We start from the raw sequence: 19153 nt of genomic DNA on the forward strand, positions 1-19153 counted from the left end.
AGAGGTCAATATGGTGCTGTACGATCAGTCATCTGATAGCCACTGATCCTGTATTATGGGCTAAGAACAGTGACTCACAATTACAAGATCAAGAGTGTCCTCTTAAAAGTTTTGTAGGACTCCCAAGGCCAAGTTTGACTAATTACTTTTGTGTCAATTGGTTGCCAGTTTAACAGACCTCCAACCATTTGTCCTTGGGGCATCTTGATTGGTTTGGAGAGTGGTTTGGAAGGAGTTCACTTCCAAAACTGAAGGTTGAATTGCCCTATACAAAGACTTTGAACTGATGACCTTATATGAAGACCTAGTGTGTCTTTATAACAAAAATCCTAGAATAACAAATTAATCAGCACCAAGAAGCTCAGTGAAACAAACCAGAACTCTAAGTAAGACCATTGTTGAGACACATTCACCTGGCAGTAAATTTGAAGGACAAATGGAATTTTGGAACAAGGGACAAGGAGAATGCACCTGTTAGTCTGAGGGTATCAGAGACTTCTGCCAAGTGAGAGTATTCAAAATTGTCTCAGCGGGACTTCCAGAACTGTCAAAGGATGACACCATCACTCAAATCTGGTACAAAAGCCAAAGCTGAATTTATTGCTTTATTAAGTAAAAGAGCTATGCTGGTGAGTCTTAGTCTCACTGAGCAAAGTCAACTAATGATTATACATAGGGTTTAGGAGTGTGTTTTGGAGTTGCATGGTTTCCAGAGGCAAGAACAGGTTGATGTCAGTTTTAGAATATTTGTCATTGTTGAATACAGAAGCATGTTTTGTGTTGGCTATAGAGGGGAGAAATGGATGCACATCAGCCTCAGTGAATTTTCTGGAGTGATTCTTCCATTAAGTATGAAGCTTTCACTGATTGGTTGGCTTTCAGTGGGCTGTTGATTGAAGTGACTTGTTAGTTAGATGGGTTTAAAACAAGTTCTAAACCTTGTTTCATTGTTCTCTGAAAGTGAAACTGGAGCTGAAATGTGTTGATTATATGGTTAAAAACCAGTTCAGGTATTTACTGACTACATGGTTCTAGAACAGCTAGTCTTTTCCTCAGGATGGGGCTGGTAGGTATCTATAGCTAGCTTATATCAATTCATGCGAACTAATTAGTAAATATTCAGGAATGATATAAGCCAACTATTAAACTGCTAATAGCTTAAAATCAGCCATGTTGGGCATATTTACACCACAGAAATGGCCAAATGCTACAAAATCAAGTCATTTGGAGCGTCAGTTTACCAGGACATCACTGGATGGGAGCATTAGGCATGGAACTTATGAATTTAATACTATAGACAGGTAATAGATTCCTGATTTGAGAAAATAAGACTTCATATTTGATCCTATTCTACACATGGTCCTCATTATATTGACTTAGGGAGATGGCCAGTGAAACAGACCAAAAAATGAAACTAAAATTTCCCAAGAAAAATGCAAAATATAGCCAAATCCACATACTTGGCTTCATTGATCCTGGGTTATGAAGCTCTACTTTGTAAAAGTTGCTTCCTAGCTAATCTCTATTTTCAAAATACATGTTTAGGTAGAAATATTCTGAATACAAATTACTGTATTTCATTTTGAGAAAAATGGGCATCTGTTATAGATAGTAGACTGTTTAAAGATCATGGATAGGGGTATTTTTATTTTTTAAAAAATTTTAATTATTTTATTTTATTTTATTTTAGAGAGAGAGCAAGTGAACAGGGAAGAGGGGCAAAGGAAGAGAGAGAGAATCTCAAGCAGGCTCCAAGCCCAATGTGGAGCTCAATCCCATGACCCTGGGATCACTACCTGAGCTGAAATCAAGAGTTAGATGCTTAATTGACTGAGCCACCCAGGCGACCCATTAAAATATTTTATTTTTAAGTAATGTCTATACCCTAAGTGGGCTCGAACTCAACTTCGAAATCGGGAGTCACATGCTCACTGACTGAGCCAGCCAGGGGCCCCAGAAGTATTTTTAAACTCTCCTCTCCACAAAAATGTCTCCTTCCCCACAAGAATCCCCAAAATGAAAAAAAGAAAGGAGTGTTTCCACTTTGTGAAATAAGACTATCCATAACTCAAACTGAGAAGTATCCCTGGTTTCAGGACAGGAGATGTGAGCCAAGGATTTTATATCTAGCAAAATTGACTTTCAAATAGAAAATCACAACTGTTACAATGGGTCACAAACTTATCAATATGTAAGAATGCAAAGAATATTGTTCTCATGAGCCCTTAATGAGAAAGCTACTGAAGAATGAACTTCAGATAAGCAAAGATGACATAATTTCACCAAAGGAGAGATAATCATAAACTGTGTGCCTCCTGATGGAAGAGCACTCTGCCAAAGAAATAAAACCTGAGATCAAGGCTCTGTCTCCAGCTGCCAATTTGCAGAAATCCAGAAGAAAAAAGAGCATGTTGAACTGCCGGTGAATATGCAGGGTCCACGTTGTGGGAAACTCTACATGGTCATATAGAATTTATGGTTAAATTCCTAGGTTCTTTAACAGATAAAGTAAGGAGGAAGAACCCATCGATTAAAAGAGAATTAGGAGACAGGACAACAAATTTTAATAAGCAAGATTAAAAATTCAGTTAAAAACTCAGAAGATACAAACTTTTAGAAAGGTCATTTAAAGATAGCTAATTTCATAAAAATTATTAATTTTTTCTCAATTTCCTGCATTTTTACTAAAACTAAAATTTGAAGCATGTTTTTTGTTTTAAGTTTATTTATTTATTTTGAGAGAGAGAGGGAGAGAGTGAGAATCTCAGGCAGGCTCTGCAGTGCCAGCACAGAGCCCCGTGTGGGGCTTGAACTCACGAACCCTGAGATCATGACCTGAGCTGAAATCAAGAGTTGGACGCTTAACTGACTGAGCCTACCCAGGTGCCCTGAAGAGTATCTCTTAATCTAACTTATAAAAGCATGATTTTATCAGACCTCAGATTGTAAACTACAGTGCATGTTTTATACTTACTGTTGAGGCAGTACAACAAGGTTTTGAAGTAACCCAAGTTTAACCTGTTCTATCTCTGTGTGCCTTTGGCCAAGTCACTTAATGTCAGGTGGAGGTGATTTTTATATATCTCTTGTGAAAAGAGTCACAAATTATAACCTATCTCTTAGCAGTTGCAGGAATGCATGAAATATGTGCATAATTCCTGATATTGTGGTTGCCATATGATAGGCACTTAAATGAAAGCTACAATTACTTTGGTTCCAAGTGGTCTGGGGTGGGGCCCAAGAATTTTGTGCTTTTAAAAGCCTCTCAAATGATGCTAATGATTGTTCTAATTTTGGAAACACAGTTTCTGATAAAATCTTCCTGGATGTGAACAAATATTCAGCTTCAAGGATTTTTTCAATGCATTTCTTAGTAGAAAAACTGGAAGACATCTGGGAGACTGGCAAAATAAACTATGGCCTATCAATTTCCTAAAATATGTGGCCATTAAAATAAAAATCAGATCGCTAACACAGCACTGTTCCAAATGCCTAATACATATCTCATTTAGTAGTCCTGGGAGATGGATTCCATTATTACCCCTATTTCACAGATGAGGAAAAATGTACACAGCATTACAAATAAGTTGTGAAGCAGAGACATTTCTAAACTTTCAGTACTATTTTTTTATAATAAAAAATGGCCTTGTTAGAGGACAGACTGAATTAGCTTTTTAACAGAAATTATTTCATAATCATTGAAGATGAAGCAATCAAATCATTTGCAGCCAAAAACAGTAGGGCAAAATCTATTACCAAGGTACGTTAATTATTTTTCAGGATTTGTGTGTGTGTGCTTGTGTTTTTGTCAGCTTTTTTGTATTTGTAATTTGTTATTTTTCTGATTCTAAATAAATATTCACTATCAAGCCTAATTATGTATTCTTTTTTGCATTGAGCCCTCCTCCCCCCAACAGATTGTATAAGCTTTGGGCCTCACAAAACCTGGATTCCCATCCATCTGCATACCCTGTATGTAAACTGAGAGCCCCTGAAAAAGAGAATGGGACAGAAGTAGTAGAGGAAAAATATTTAAAGAGATAAAACTTTCCTCAAATAACACTCGAGTCTTCATAAAGAGCTGTCCCCAAATTGCCAAGAAGAATGTGCCCCGCCCCCCACAAGAGATGGGAGACAGAGGTGCCCTCAAACCGGCTGAATGGTTCTAAGTCACTACAATCAGTTTGGAGGCAGCTTTCTGTTTACACTTAGTGGGAACAGGAAGGGTGATCTCATGGGGGAGAGATTGCTTGGAAACTTTCAAAGGTTTTATGTTTGCTGTTCTAATTCCATAGTGCGTTGTAGGACACTACTCATATGGTAGTAACAGTAGCACTTCATTGGTTTCCATAGGAAGCAGAGGAAGGCAATTTAAAATCCCCTTATCAATCCTTTCTTCTTCTTGTTTCTCAGAGTCTGATATTTCTTGTTCGGGATTGGAGTTTCCCATACGAATTTTCATACGGAGCCGAAGGCGGCTCCAAATTCTTGGAAAAACGCCTCAAGGTTTGTTAGAAATTTAGGTGAATGAAACTTCACCAGTAGTAATCTAGAATTATTTCTGTTGAATGAGTTGCAGAATGGACATTTAGTAGATACAGTCTTATGCTTCTGGTGTCTCTGCTAACAAACTAAGATTGATATTTAATACAATGCTTTCAGAGTTACAGTTTTAAATATTATGAGTAATTATGATACAGATAAAGAATTCTTTTGTACATATCTACAAAACAATGACTGATTCCTAAAGATAAATCTTTTAATTTGAATAATTAAATCAGTTCAAGGCTGACGGTACAAATATCTGTTTTCATTGAGGTTTAAAACAGTCTAACAGAAATATATAATTTTGAAATCCCCAAAGTCAGTCTTAGAACATTCTGCTAATAGTTCAGAGAAAGTGAAATTAGAGGGTTCTCTATTTTCTGTATCAGGATAGTGCAATATTGAATCAACTGTTTATATTGAACACAGATGACAACAAATACCGGCTGAGAAAAAGTCCTTTTTGGCTTATAACTGCTTTTAGGGTGGTCGTACTATTAACTGTCAAATACATTTGAAAAAACAGGGGCAATTTAGCTTATAAATACCCACCTATTCAGACGCCTTTCTAGAATTTTAATGTATACCTACCAAGTGACAAGAGGTTGTCTTGAGTATCTCCTGAAAAGAAGGTAGGAATATCTTATGATCCATTCATGTCTCTTGTGAGTACTTTGAATTAAAATTGGAATTTATTAGAACTAGTTAGAATAAAACCCCACTAATTTGTAGTAAAAAATGGGAAGGCCCACCTGAGTTAGCATAAGAGTAAGCATTTGTTAATTGTAATAATAATGGCATATATATGCTATATGGAGATATGGCTGTTCACCCAAGACTTTATTCTTTCTTTATCAGCTTATATATTGTCATTTTTATCATTGTGGGACCAGACAGACATAGCAAATATAAGATGCTACAGAATTCTTTGGAGTTCAATTTATGTTGCAAGTAGTTTAAACTTTAGAATGATTTACTGCAGGTCTCAGGGAACCAGCATGAAGAACTACAGAATGTTCGAAAACACATCCATTCCTGTTTCACCAAAATTTCCTGTTTTCTGCTACCTCATCCTGGCTTAAAAGTAGCTACCAATCCAAACTTTGATGGAAAACTGAAAGGTGTGTTTTTTAATGAATATATACTTACATTACTTAGTCTGGTTGTAAAATTGTCATTTTATCTACTGGGCTTACAGCTGCTGATTTAGGTTATCCACTTGTGTGAGGCTGATGACTAAAAAATGTCAGGAGAACCGGGAATCCTGGTCTGGTGCTGGAGCACCTTCTTGGGGAACTGTAGGATTCCATGGGTACTAAATACGTACATGGAGAAAACAGGCAAAGTCTTGCATTCACCTAGGAGGCAGCGACTCTGCCCTTTTTGCAGAGGTTTCTGCTTACGTCTGTACATTGAGAAATGCTCCTTAATGTCTTCCTGTTTAATTTGCCTTATTTGCATTAGAGGAGAAAAATAGATGTCTATGTTATTGGAATGCTGTATTATAAGTTATAGAATATTATGATAAGTTATAGAATTAAAGATTGAAAGAAACATTGTGTAGTTCTGAACTCAAGCTCTTTAAAAGTGCTACTAAGGAATTTAATTATAAACTATTAAAACCCTCACTAAAAGTGAAATCCTCTTCTGGATGAGGACCAGTTGCTGAAAAACCCAGAAGCACTAGAGTGTTTTTGAAATAGTGTATTCTAATAGTATGTAATTATCTGTCAAACAGAGAGGCATTCCTAACATTTTAAGATTCCAAAAAATCTCAACTTGTTTAAAAAAAAGGGGTGGGGTGGGTGGAAGGGGTCTGAAGAAATAGAATTTAATAGTTCCTAATAGATATCACCAGGTCTTTAGATATTTGCTTTGTAATTCATACAAAAACATTTCTGACTTATTTACTTGTAAGGCTTGCACTGAATACACACACCACTGAGTTCAGATATTTGCTTAATTTCCTGTGGCCTTTCTGCATCATGTCAGGGTTGGTGCGACAGTGACATTAACAAGCTTTTCAGCACAACTGTTCTCAAAGGGCTTCAAAATTAATCTTAAAAAGGGACAACATAACATGTATTCACTTTTACAGAACTGGCAGGTTTGAAAAGCAAACCTGTTTTTTTCCCCCATTTCCATGGCATTTGTAGTCAGATACCTTATATTTAACTATGACAGTATCATAAATAGAATCTCACATTTCATCAGCAGTATTTCTGTACATGTTTTAAATTATCTTTATATAACAGAACAGATAGCACCAGGCACATGTTAATGGAGGGATTCCAGGATCCTATCATGTCACTTGTCCCTGTCACTTACGAATTCCAACCCAGTAATGAGCACACAGACCTCTTGATACTGTGCACTTACCTAATGCCGTCAATGTGTTTTGAATAAATTACATAAAGGGTGGGCTCCCACAAGGCCCCTCTTTCTTCTCTGGAGTTGGGGAGTCGTAAACAGGTAGGGGAGGGGCAGGCCTTCAACAACAGTCCTTTATTGGGACACAAAAGTACTCTGGCTTGTTCCATTCGTGCAGTGTACAGCCACAGTTCTTAAATTAACTGATAGATTTTGCAATGAAAGAGCTCAGGGAGAGAGTTGAAGACAACACACACAGGTATAGAATCCCCCCCCCCCTTTTTTTAAGTTTATTTTCAGAGAGACAGAGACAGTGTGAGCAGGGGAGGGGCAAAGAGAGAGGCAGAAAGAGAATCCCCAGCAGGCTGTGCGCTGCCAGCACAGAGCCCGATATGGGGCTTGAATTCATGAACTGTGAAGTCATGACCTGAGCCAAAGTCAAGTCGGACACCTAACCGACCGAGCCACCCGGGCGCCCCACGAACCCCACTTTTTTAAGCAGATTTGTTTCTCATCAAATTGTACATATATGTCTAAATATGTACTAACCTACACAATTGTTTTACAGGTACCCCAAAATTATGAGTTTACCAAAGTGGCTAGCCTGAGAGAAAAAAAAAAAAACGAAAAGCAGCTTCAGGTGCCCATCAAAATTGCATTTTGATGAGGCTTTCTAGGACGCCTGCTGAATCTGTCTGTGTGCCAAAATGTTCTTCTTAGCCTCAGTTTCTCCTTGGGCAGTTTTGAAAGTCAGCTATCTACATTGCTTTTCTATCCCATCCTGAATCTTGTAATTCGATGTAAGTTCTATCTGGGATGTCTTGTCCACTGGCTATGCTGCTCTCCAGAAGGCTGGCACCTGAATAACCACTTTCTTCCTCTACGGAAGAAACGTCTCTAAATAAACAGTTGTGCAAAAATTGTTCTCTGATGATATTTCCCACATACTCTTTCACAAACTTACAGAAGTACTTTCTAGTTCATTATCAGCAGTAATAATTGTTATAATTACTATTCATGGTCCCTCACTACTGAAAATGTTATCTTACCATTTCCTCTGTTATATGAAATTTATGATACTATGATTAAATTTAGCTGCTATTAATTTAGTGGCTTCCCACATAGGAAATCAAAAGGATCAGATTCATTCCTGCTGCATTCAGACAGTCCTTTCCAAGTGCCCACCGAATACCTCTCCTGACGTAGTCAGTCTAACCTTTCAATTAACAAGGAGTTACTTTTTTTGTTTTTTGTTTTTGTTTTTGTTTTTTTGAGGTTCCTCTGGGTTATGGTACCACATGTAGAACGGCCAGGCAAACCACATCATAAACTGTGGAGATGCATTCTTAGCAGCTTCAGTTAGAGTTCAGGAAGTGTAGCGAAACACTATTGCAAGGTAATGCTTTTTAAGAAGCTGTTTCTAATGAATTGTCAGTCAGGTAATCCTGAGATCTCTTTCTCGGTTGATTTACACAGCAGTGCCACACCAGTGCATCTGCCCCGCAGAGTTCTTTTACAGCAGCTTATCATGTCCCCAGTTGTGGCAGATAACCACTTTGGCCTAGCCCCTGAATTCCTGGCAGAGTTTTACTCCGGTGGCAAAGATTATTGAAGGAATGGTAAAGACAGAACAGCATCCCCAGTAATGGGTCTCCCCACATGTATTTGTTTGAATACTTGGAGTGGGTCAGAGCTAATTAGCACACCTCTGTAAATTGACCTGAACTGGTCTGCCGATATTCTGGGTCATGTGTGTACTGTGTTGAACTGATAGTGTTAGCAAGAACTCACCACTGCGTACGTTGTGAACCTTTGGTTTGTGTTATCTGAATCCAGAATTGGGATATCTGGTATTGGTCTCAGTGAGAACAAAGACTATGGCCAATGCCATCTTCAGAACGCATTTTTAATCCAAATATGTGGTTATATGCTGGCTGCTTTAATGGTAATTACCACACCTGCTGGTGCATGAGATACAGGTGTATCTTATTTCATTCCAGTTTTATAAGGGAGGGGGTGGGGAGTGGAATTTAAGTACATGCGTTAGAAGTGATTTTAAAGTCATTTTAAAATGAGAAAGGTTGTTTCATACAGAAATTCGGGAAGAATTCATACATTCTAGATATATAGGAATATTTTACAAATGCTAAAAAAAAAACAAAAAACAAACAAACAAAAAAAAAAACCAAGGTGATAAGCAGAGAAGAAAACCTACTGGTATCAGTGAATACAGATGCATGTGGTAACATAATACAGACACCAGTATTGTTAGTGAATATTGGTAACTGAAAAGCAAACCGCAATAATAACTGAATAAATACATTTGAATAAATCTATATATAATACAAAGCAAAATTATGAGTAAGAATTGGTACAATGCAACAGCAAAATACATTTGAATAAACACCTATACAAGTACTCATAAAAGATTGGGCACTACAATTTCAAAGGTATACAAAACCTGAAATAAAAGAAGTCTGAAGGATTTCCAACAGTATGCTCATGCATCTCGTAAAGGCAGCAAGCAAGAGAAGAGAAGCATGAATTCTTATGTAAACTAGTATTTCAGTGTATAGTGGGGTTGTAGTAACACGCAAGGAAAATGCAAACACAACCACATGGTTTGAATCTTTATTCTTAAGTCCTCAGAAATCCCCAGTCCCAAAGCCTGAAAGCTCAGTGATTCTGCTTAAATTCAGATTTTTAAAAATTGTAGGCAGTTATTACATTTACTTAGATATCAAATCTCTGGACATATCTTGCTTTTTATGTAGGTGTATTTTTCTATATCTTTTGAAATGATTTAGAAATTATCACTATGTTCAAAAGACTTCTCTGAATATGTATTTTCTATGTTACTTTGCTAAATACATAATGTTAAGCTTGAACCTAATGCCGTAACATGGATTATGTGTCATCAGTTGTCCTAAACATGATAGGTGAACAACTCAGACATCCTGATTTGCCTCCATGGCCTTTTCTTGCCATGTTATTTTGTATGGGCAAATTTCATCACCAAATGTCGCATCACCATCACTGTCTTTCTGAACTTGAGTACTAGTTAACAGACCTTATTCAGTTCTGTACACTTTTCATAAGGTGGGCACACTAAAAACAGAGCAATTTTTCATACATTTTCTGGCAGGAATACATCTTATAAACCAGTGAGTATCTGGCCTTTTTCCCATTTATGAGCCTGTATACATAAAACCACCAACAAACTCATCAGAATACATGAAATGTGGTTATGTGAATGGGATGTAAAATATTTGTTTAATGTTTAACATCAAGAAAGCTACTTTATGGGTGGAAGATAAATATGTAGTTGAAGTAAAGAACAGCAGTTTAGGCAAGGAGGATCACTCATCCAAGAAAAGTGGGTTTTGGGAATTGCTTAGATGATGGCAAAGTGAGTGATGGCTTTATCACTGGGGAAGAAGTAGACAAAATCAAGAATGTTTTATTTATTGTATGCCTTGGAGGACTTGGATTGGATTTTTAAAATAATGATGAATGTGCTTTTACTTGTAGAAATAGATGATGAATTCATCAAAAACTTGAAAATACTCATTCCTTGGCTACTTAGTCCTGAGAGCCTAGATATTAAAGAGATCAATGGGAACAAAATCACCTGCCGAGGTCTGGTGGAGTACTTCAAGGTATGACTCCCATTTCTAGAGCATTGTTTTGGAATGCAGTTCCTACTTGAAACAAACAAAAAAGTATAGACTCTGTAATATAGGGGCAAACCTAGGAGGAATCTATAAAAATGAGAAAAAAATCATTAGACTCCCAAGAGTAGCTTGCTTTCTGAAATTAAAATTTTAAAACTCTTAGTGTTAACTTTATCTTGAGAGAAATATATTTTGAAATATAAATATGAGAGTTGGTAAAGTCTGTTTTTTTGTGGGGGGAGGAGGTGTTTCTTGAGGTCCATAACATGTAGTCCTCAGTCATGAACTATCCTGAATTTTACCTTCATTCTGAAGATTCTTCCGAAGGGGCTATCCTTTACCTTTCTACTAGAGAAAATTCCTCCACATTTCCTGTCTCTGCACCACGGGCCAATGTAAAGTGGAATAACTTCAAATTTGTGTTTATTTTTTAGCTCAGGTAGCACCGAATACTACACTTTTTTTTTTTTAACCAACCACATACATATTGGGGAATTTCAGTAATCAATCTCATTTGTGGAGTGATGCTCCAAGGACTAAACTATTTTTAAAATTCACATTTTTGTCATTAAAAATACTTCACATATCTCCTGTGTGATTACTTACCTTCATCACTCTTAGAAATTAATGAGATGTTATTTATCTATCTAAAATTTGAATTCTTATTGTGCATAACACGATGGAAGAGCTTACAAGTTAGTAGGAGGTTAAGGACCCTTACAGAAATCAGATATTCCATAAAGCTGACGACAGCGGCAGGTACAAATTCCTGTGAGTAAATGAAAAAGAAAGGTTACTCCTAGCAGAGGGATCTGAGAAGGTTTTAGAGAAGGGGGCAGTGACTTAAGTCTTTAAGAAGGGTAGGATTGGCCAAGTAGAGTTGGATGAAAGGGCCACTTCAGGAAAAGGGAACAGGGACTAAGAAAGGGGGAATTAACACATGAGAAAGATAATAGTTCCCCAAACTGTCAAGACTTTAGACCTCCGAGTACAATTTCACAGAGTTTGAGAAATAGTGAATGGAATTACTTGAACAGGAGTCTCTCTTTTTCTTTTCATTTTTTTAGGCTTATATAAAGATCTATCAAGGTGAAGAATTACCACATCCCAAATCCATGTTACAGGTATTTATTCATCAAGAGGCGTGACATTTTTCAAAATACTTGTTACTAAAGCTAAGCTTTCCTTAGCTTTAGGCTATGCTAAGCTAAAGATAAGCTCCAATCCAGCCGTCAGTAATTGCCAAATAAACATGGTGGAATGATTTATTGGAAGGTTATTTTTCTGTTAACTACCGTTTGTGTGTTCAGCTAAACAGTGTTGTATACACATAGAGGAGCTTCTCTTGTGCTGACTATACAAACACTTTTTTTTTTTAAGTTTATTTATTTTGAGAGAGACAGACTGCAAGTTGGGGTGGGGGTGGGCAGAGAGAGGGGGAGAGAGAGAATCCCAACAGGCTCCACACTGCCAGCACAGAGCCCAGAGGGGCTCAAACTCATGAAACTGTGAGGTCATGACCTGAGCCGAAACCAAGAGTCAGATGCTTAACTGACTGAGCCACCCAGGCACCCCAACATACACTTTAGACCAAAGAGTTCTCATTCTCTTTGTACAAAATTAGTTTGGAAAATAGACTCATACTGTGGTTTAGATTCACACATGTGAACAAGTAGAAAAGCGGGTCCAGGTTTTTAAACAAGTGGTCTCTATAAATATTTAAGGAAGGAGAAATTAGCTTTTTCTTTATTAAAAAAAAATTAAGTTGTTAATAGTTCCTTTTTGTCAGTGATCCATTGTTCTATCAGTATCAATCTTTAAACCTAAGACATACTTATATATATATTAGTACAGATAAAATGCACTGTATATTATTTCCCATGTGTTGGGTTTGTAAATTCCCCCCCCCCCCATTTGGTGAGTGGGTTAAAAATATTTTTTAAGAAGAAAATTCTTCCAAATGAAAATTCAGTTTTAGAACTGTGACTTACTGAGTAAATTCCTGTGTTTTGTGTATTTTGAAATTTTAATTTTACCAGTTTTTAAAAATGTAGTGGAAATACTTCAATACTTTCAAATTATTTCATGACCTTGTGTTCTTATACATTTCTTACACATGATACTCAGAAATGAGAATTGCCTGTGAGAGTTTAATAAATATGAATTCCATTTTACATCATATTTTGTACTTTGTCCAAAGGCCACAGCAGAAGCTAACAATTTAGCGGCCGTAGCAACTGCCAAGGATACATACAACAAAAAGATGGAAGAGGTAAGAATTAAATAATATTTTAAATTATGTTTTAAATAAAATCAGTATTTCTTCCATGAGATCATTCTTTTTTTTCTTCCAAGTTATACTGTCTACAAAGAAGTGGTTTTAACTTCTGCTTTCTCAGCCTATGTTTATCACATTTCTATTTATTATATTCCTAAAGTATTTTTTAGGAAAGGAACACTATGTAGGCATAGTGTTAAAACACTTTTTACAAAACATAGTGTTAAAACATATTTTAGATGTGTTCTCTCTATATCAGAGACACTTTTCTTATTCTTTTTTTTTTTTTGGGGGGGGCATTTCTTCCCACTATTTATAAGTTCTAGTGACTAATATAATGTGCTACCATCTCCACTACACTTCCCTTCTTGCAACAATTCTAGTATCTCTATCTTAACTATAAAAAACTGTTAGGGAAAAAAAAGAAATTAAGCCTCAAGGGCCAATATTTCTACATACTATATTTCCTCTTTTTAACATTCCGAATTTGGGTGCATCGAATAATTACTGTGTATACCTACTAATTGGATAGGTTTTTTCCCTCTGAAAATGTTCTATGATAAAGATTACATCCAAAGTTGCTGGAGTCTTACGAGTCAAGAGAAATACAGTATATGGAATAGTGTTCACACCATACCTAAGCTGTACTTAGAGTATGTACTTAGTATGCTTTATGTAGTTAAATCTCAAAAAACCAAAGTGAAAGGTATGGGTAACTGAGATTTCCCTTGTAACTTTTGAAAAAACTGCAAATGTGGTCCAAGAACATTTAATATGCTTTCATTTGGTCTCTTGAAGAAAATACTGAAAGGGCTCCATTCAAACAAAATCAGTAAAACTGCCAAAGAACATGTTTTTCATAATTTTACGTTCGAGTTTTATAGCACTACTCATTGTTTTAAGCTAAACCTCATTGGTTAAAAATACTTCAGCGTAGTTAGAATAAATTTCCTAGAAGAACTTGTATATAAGTAGTTTATTTGAATTTGGATTCATTCTGTGAATGAACTCAGTTTGCAGTTCACTTTGCATCATGCATTTTCATCTTGAGGAACTTGGATTAAGTCTTGGATATTCTCTCCCAGGTGAAAAAGAGAATAAAAATTAAGAATGGCTTTATATAAGTCACCTATAAAGTACCGGTCCCACTTACAGTGATGCCTGATAATGGAGGGTGCAAATGTGGATTGACAAAACATAAAAGTAGACACCTTCCATGTTCTAACAAATTCACCTAGCTAAGTGGAAGATTTTGACACAGTTGTGAATTTTACTCTGCATTGCATAAATGGCACTTCTCTATCTGATACAGATTTGTGGTGGCGACAAACCATTTCTGGCACCTAATGACCTACAGACCAAACATTTGGAGCTTAAGGAAGAATCTGTGAAGCTATTCCGAGGGGTGAAGAAGATGGGTGGGGAGGAATTTAGCCGGCGTTACCTGCAACAGCTGGAGAGTGAAATAGATGAACTTTACATCCAGTATATCAAGCACAATGATAGCAAAAATATCTTCCATGCAGCTCGTACCCCAGCCACACTGTTTGTCGTCATCTTTATCACTTACGTGATTGCTGGTGTGACTGGATTCATTGGCTTGGACATCATAGCTAGCCTATGCAATATGATAATGGGACTGACTCTTATCACCCTGTGTACCTGGGCATACATCCGGTACTCTGGAGAATACCGAGAATTGGGGGCTGTAATAGACCAGGTGGCTGCAGCCTTGTGGGACCAGGTAGGAATACATTTCATCCTTTTCAACTAATTTCGGCACACTTTTGAATGCCATCTGTTTACCAGACACAATGTAAGATGTTGGAAATAAACAGGTGAAAATGACTTGGGCCCCAGTCTTCGTGGGCTTTAAAATCGGTCAGGATGGCCAGATACAAACTGTAATACGATATGTGAAGTCCCACACAACTGTTTCCCAGTTAGCATTTCAGTATTTTCAAATATCCATGGATTATGCAGTGGTTTTTTACTTTTTGTCCTAAAAGTTAAAGATGTTAAGCACAGCTGAATTTTTTTGAGCCGATTGTTACTTGTTTATGTGTTAAGATTACTTCATACTTAAAACCCATCATTTGGCTAGAGTTGGCTTGGTTAGGGGTGTATGTGAACCACTATCCTAAGTTGTTGTATCACTGTCTCTTTTAGTATAATCTCCTGAAAGCAAGATCTGATTACTTTAGATTGTCTCTATTTGAGCTAGACATTTGTACCGGGCCACAGGAGTCCAGGTCAAACTCTGGATCAGCTGCTGATCGGTTGGTTGTCCTTTATGTTTCAATTAACCATAACCTAGAGAGTCAGGGTCACTGTGGCCTATTGTTCAAATAACTGATTATGGGTAGGGAAGACAATAATAAACACACCTAGAATAATAATGAACTCACTCTGTCATCCTGGAAGGGTCTTCAGTACCTCATGAAAATTTAGGGGCATTTAGTGAAGCTAAAGTAGAGATTCTTCATAGAATTCTGGAGTTAAGACTTTTGAACATTTATGTTCTGCAGGTAGTAATAGCTACAATTATTCCAGCATTTATACTTACATATACTCTTTAGAATTGTAACTAATGAATTTACCATGTGCCTTTGAAGAATCTAGCTAAAATAAACTAATGGTCGCACTGTGGGTAAAGAATGAATGGATCCTCTGACCCACGGTCTCAAATAGCTCCTCAACCTCAGAAGAGTGAAGAGGGGCTATTTGAGGTCAATTCCAAGGCCCTCCTAGAATATGATGCTGAGCCCTATGAGGAATATAGAATTGGGTTCGTCAAAAAATTCAGATAAAATATATAATCTGAACTAAAAATATTTGCAGGAGTATTTGTTCTTAAATGCTCATAAATATTGTAAAGAGTTGAATTATCATAATGCTATTAATGAAGCAGGATATATACTTTTCTTTTTTCCCTTTTAAACTGCCTTTGCCACAGGGAAGTACAAATGAGGTAAGTTGAATTTTTTTAATTAAGAGCTATATATTTATAAAAATTACGATGTTCTTATTTTGTAAACTAGCCATTAATGGATATCTCAATATAGATTAGAAAATCTCTCGTGACAACTGCTGTGTTCTAAGATTCACAATTTTAACTATGAATTTTTAACATGGTTTTAAATAATCTATTCCAGACATTTTATGTGATTTGATCTGCATATGAAACAGAGTGTTGATGATCAGGAATATCATGTGTTGTTTCCTGAATGTGTAGAAAATTTTGAAAGAATTTTTTAAATGTTTATTAGAGAGAGAGCATGTGCACACACAGACGTGTGAGGGAGTGAAGGAGGGGTAGAGAGAGAGGGAGAGAGAATCCTAAGCAGGCTTCATGCTGTCAGCACGGAGCCTGATACCACGGGGCTGGCTCGCATGAACTGTGAGATCATGACCTGAACTGAAATCAAGGATTGGGTGCTCAACCAACTGAACCGCCCAGGTGCCCCCCCAAATCTCCAAATTCTGCAGTTACAACATTGTGTATTTTGTTCTCCTGGGAGTGCAACAAAATACAGTTACGAATCTTGAGGAAACTTAATTAGTAGAGAGTATTTAAATGGAACTACAACCTTTAGAAGTTGTTTTTAATTTTGGCTTTTGAGTGACCGTTACCTTTACCACCGTAAGCAGGTTCCGGGCCAGTGTGCAGTTTAACTTTCTTAGCATACTTCAGACAGGACCTGTAAGTTGTTCATATCTCCTGCACATGGGCAAAACTCTGTGTCTGAGGAAAGAATCTGAGCTTGCAGGAAGGAATCATTTGTTACATAAGAAAAACAATCTCTGGAGTTATTCTGGTCATTATCTTCAGGAAGCAAAACTGATCTTAACGAGAGATAGCACATAATTCTTTCCTCAGTTTCTGCTGTTACATGTAACTGAAGTATATCCTCTAATTAATATCAATGACACATTTAATACAGGTCAATATAGAATCATTTTATATAAAATTCAGTAAAACAAATTCATTAAAAAATAAAAGCAATCTAAGCTTTTAAGAGAACAGGGATTAAATTGAATGTTAGAATCTAATATGATAGATCTAGGGCAACACCATTTATGCATTTATACCCATATGCATTCATAAAACTGATGATGGTATTACTTAGACTTAACAGCCATAGAGACTTCAAAAAGATAAAAAAAAAATAATAATAATGGAATTTCCTGGGCATTGGTTACTATTTAGAGGATATCAAGCTTTTACCCAGCTTTTAAAAATATTCAGACTCAAGGGTTGCCTGGGTGGCTCATTCGGTTAAGCATCCAACTTCGGCTCAGGTCATGATCTCACCGGTTTGTGGGTTTGAGCCCTGTGTTGGGCTCTGTGCTGACAGCTCAGAGCCTGGAGCCTGCTTCAGATTCTGTCTCTCTATCTCTCTCCCCTCCTCATCCTCTCTCTCAAAAAGAAATGAATATTAAAAATACATATTAAAAATATTCAGATTCTTTACAGACCAGAATTACATCAGTAAGTTGGTTTTAACTGGGTGTTCAATATGTGAAAGTGCGAGGGGGGAATGAATCTTAGACATTTGCTGAGGGGGAAAAAGGACAAAAATATTTATGGACACTTATGTAAAGCAGTATGTAAAAATTCCTATGATTCAAACACTGTTGACACAAAGAACAATCACAGTTTTAATGAGCAAAGGCTTTCTGAGGTAATGCTTCTGAAAAACGTCTTGTAAGATATAAACCAAGTAAGGGAAACAAGGCAAAAGAGCATGTTTAACTGAAGGATCCCAGTGGCAAGGGGAGGGCAACATGTGCTTATTTACATGACCGTATCAGGAAATAATGGAAAATAAAAATGGCCCCATTCTGAAAAACCTGTAAGGAAGCCCAGAGAGCAAGTGACCTACCTGTGTATAATAAAGCATCTATTGGCAGTCAGAGGTTATGAGCTCCTCTAATTCCTCCAAAACCGATAATATGCACAATATGAGTTCCCAACACATATCTCAACTGGAGCACAGTGTTTAGGAAGCTCTGCTCCAAAAGGTGTGCAAGGTAAAAGGAAATGCAGTCTGAGAATAAAACATTTACCACAAAGATCAATCCACAAAAGCAAAAACGCATACACAGTGGAGAGGTGAAGATACTTTTGAGTTCTAAGATTATTAGTTATGAATGTATATCTTATATAAAGATCTAAAGATTCCACATTTAGCATGCTAAATTTTATATAGTACCATAAACTAATTACACTAAAAAGGAAAAATTTTATATCTCTGTGTTTATACTCTTGATTCTTATATTTCTAGGCTTTATACAAGCTTTACAGTGCAGCAGCAACCCACAGACATCTGTATCATCAAGCTTTTCCTGCGCCAAAGTCAGAATCTACTGAACAATCAGAAAAGAAGAAAATTTAATCTAAATTTTTAGAAATACAGGTGCATGACCAACTGTCAGTTAAATACTCAGTTTTCTGTCTCCATGCAAACATTCAAAGTGCTTCTATCAGGACAGAGTAAAATACCAAGCTCCTCTGAAAACTTCGAAATGGTTTAGTTCTTTTACTTCAGTGTTTAATAAGCAGATGTATGTATGCATGGTTATATCACTTTGTTAACATGTACAGTTTCCTGATTTTGTCTTCAAATATGCTGTTATAATTTCAAGTATTTGTCTATTTATGATGACAGTACATGTGTTCTGCTTGAATTTACTAAATTCTACTACTGGGTTATAATTAAACCATGTAGTAATATTACTCCATGTTTGGATATGCTCATTTAATTTCCACAGAAGAATTTAAAACTTATTTCCCATAGTCATCCATTTAATCATAGCATCATAACTCAGCAGGCTCATAACTCAGCAGGCTTGATTCAATCTATGTCATCTTCTATATACCATGAGCTTTTATTTTTAAAGACATTTCAGAGAGCTTTTCAGTTGCTTTATCAATAACTAAATACTGCTTCTTTTATATTATGATTTAACATAGAATATAAACTTCTGGATCAAAATGCACAAAAAAATCACTTTGTATATGTACTTGAGTTTCACTGCATTGTATATTTTTTCATTTGGTACACAAAGAAATGTATTCTTCATAGGTTTATTCTTTTAACATGTGAACTATTATTAAAGTTTACTCTGGTTCCTAAGATTAAAAACAAATGCTTACTGAATTTGGAAATGTTTGGGAGGTATGAATATAGAATGATAAAAGTTTAGCTCTCTTTTAAAAATTAAAATGCATTTTTCTTCAGTGTTGACACCATGGTAAACACACATTTCCACTTTAAGAAAA

General features: G+C 36.4%; 1 protein-coding gene across 3 annotated transcripts in view; it reads left to right on the forward strand.

Moving 5' to 3' along the window:
• The window catches only part of ATL1 (atlastin GTPase 1), a 71404-nt gene extending 52376 nt beyond the window's left edge, over positions 1-19028 (forward strand). For 2 of the 3 annotated variants that reach the window (XM_045450943.1, XM_045450945.1), the window contains 8 exons: positions 4414-4506; positions 5528-5666; positions 10447-10574; positions 11657-11713; positions 12790-12861; positions 14180-14611; positions 15824-15838; positions 18156-19028. In XM_045450943.1, the coding sequence (XP_045306899.1) occupies positions 4414-4506; positions 5528-5666; positions 10447-10574; positions 11657-11713; positions 12790-12861; positions 14180-14611; positions 15824-15838; positions 18156-18266 (1047 nt within the window). In that variant the 3' untranslated portion in view covers positions 18267-19028. The remainder of the gene's footprint in view (positions 1-4413; positions 4507-5527; positions 5667-10446; positions 10575-11656; positions 11714-12789; positions 12862-14179; positions 14612-15823; positions 15839-18155) is intronic. The other variant, XM_045450944.1, reaches the window with a different exon arrangement.
• The last annotated feature ends 125 nt before the right edge of the window (positions 19029-19153 follow it).

Source organism: Leopardus geoffroyi, chromosome B3 (assembly GCF_018350155.1).
Source record: "Leopardus geoffroyi isolate Oge1 chromosome B3, O.geoffroyi_Oge1_pat1.0, whole genome shotgun sequence".
Lineage (NCBI taxonomy): Eukaryota > Metazoa > Chordata > Mammalia > Carnivora > Felidae > Leopardus > Leopardus geoffroyi.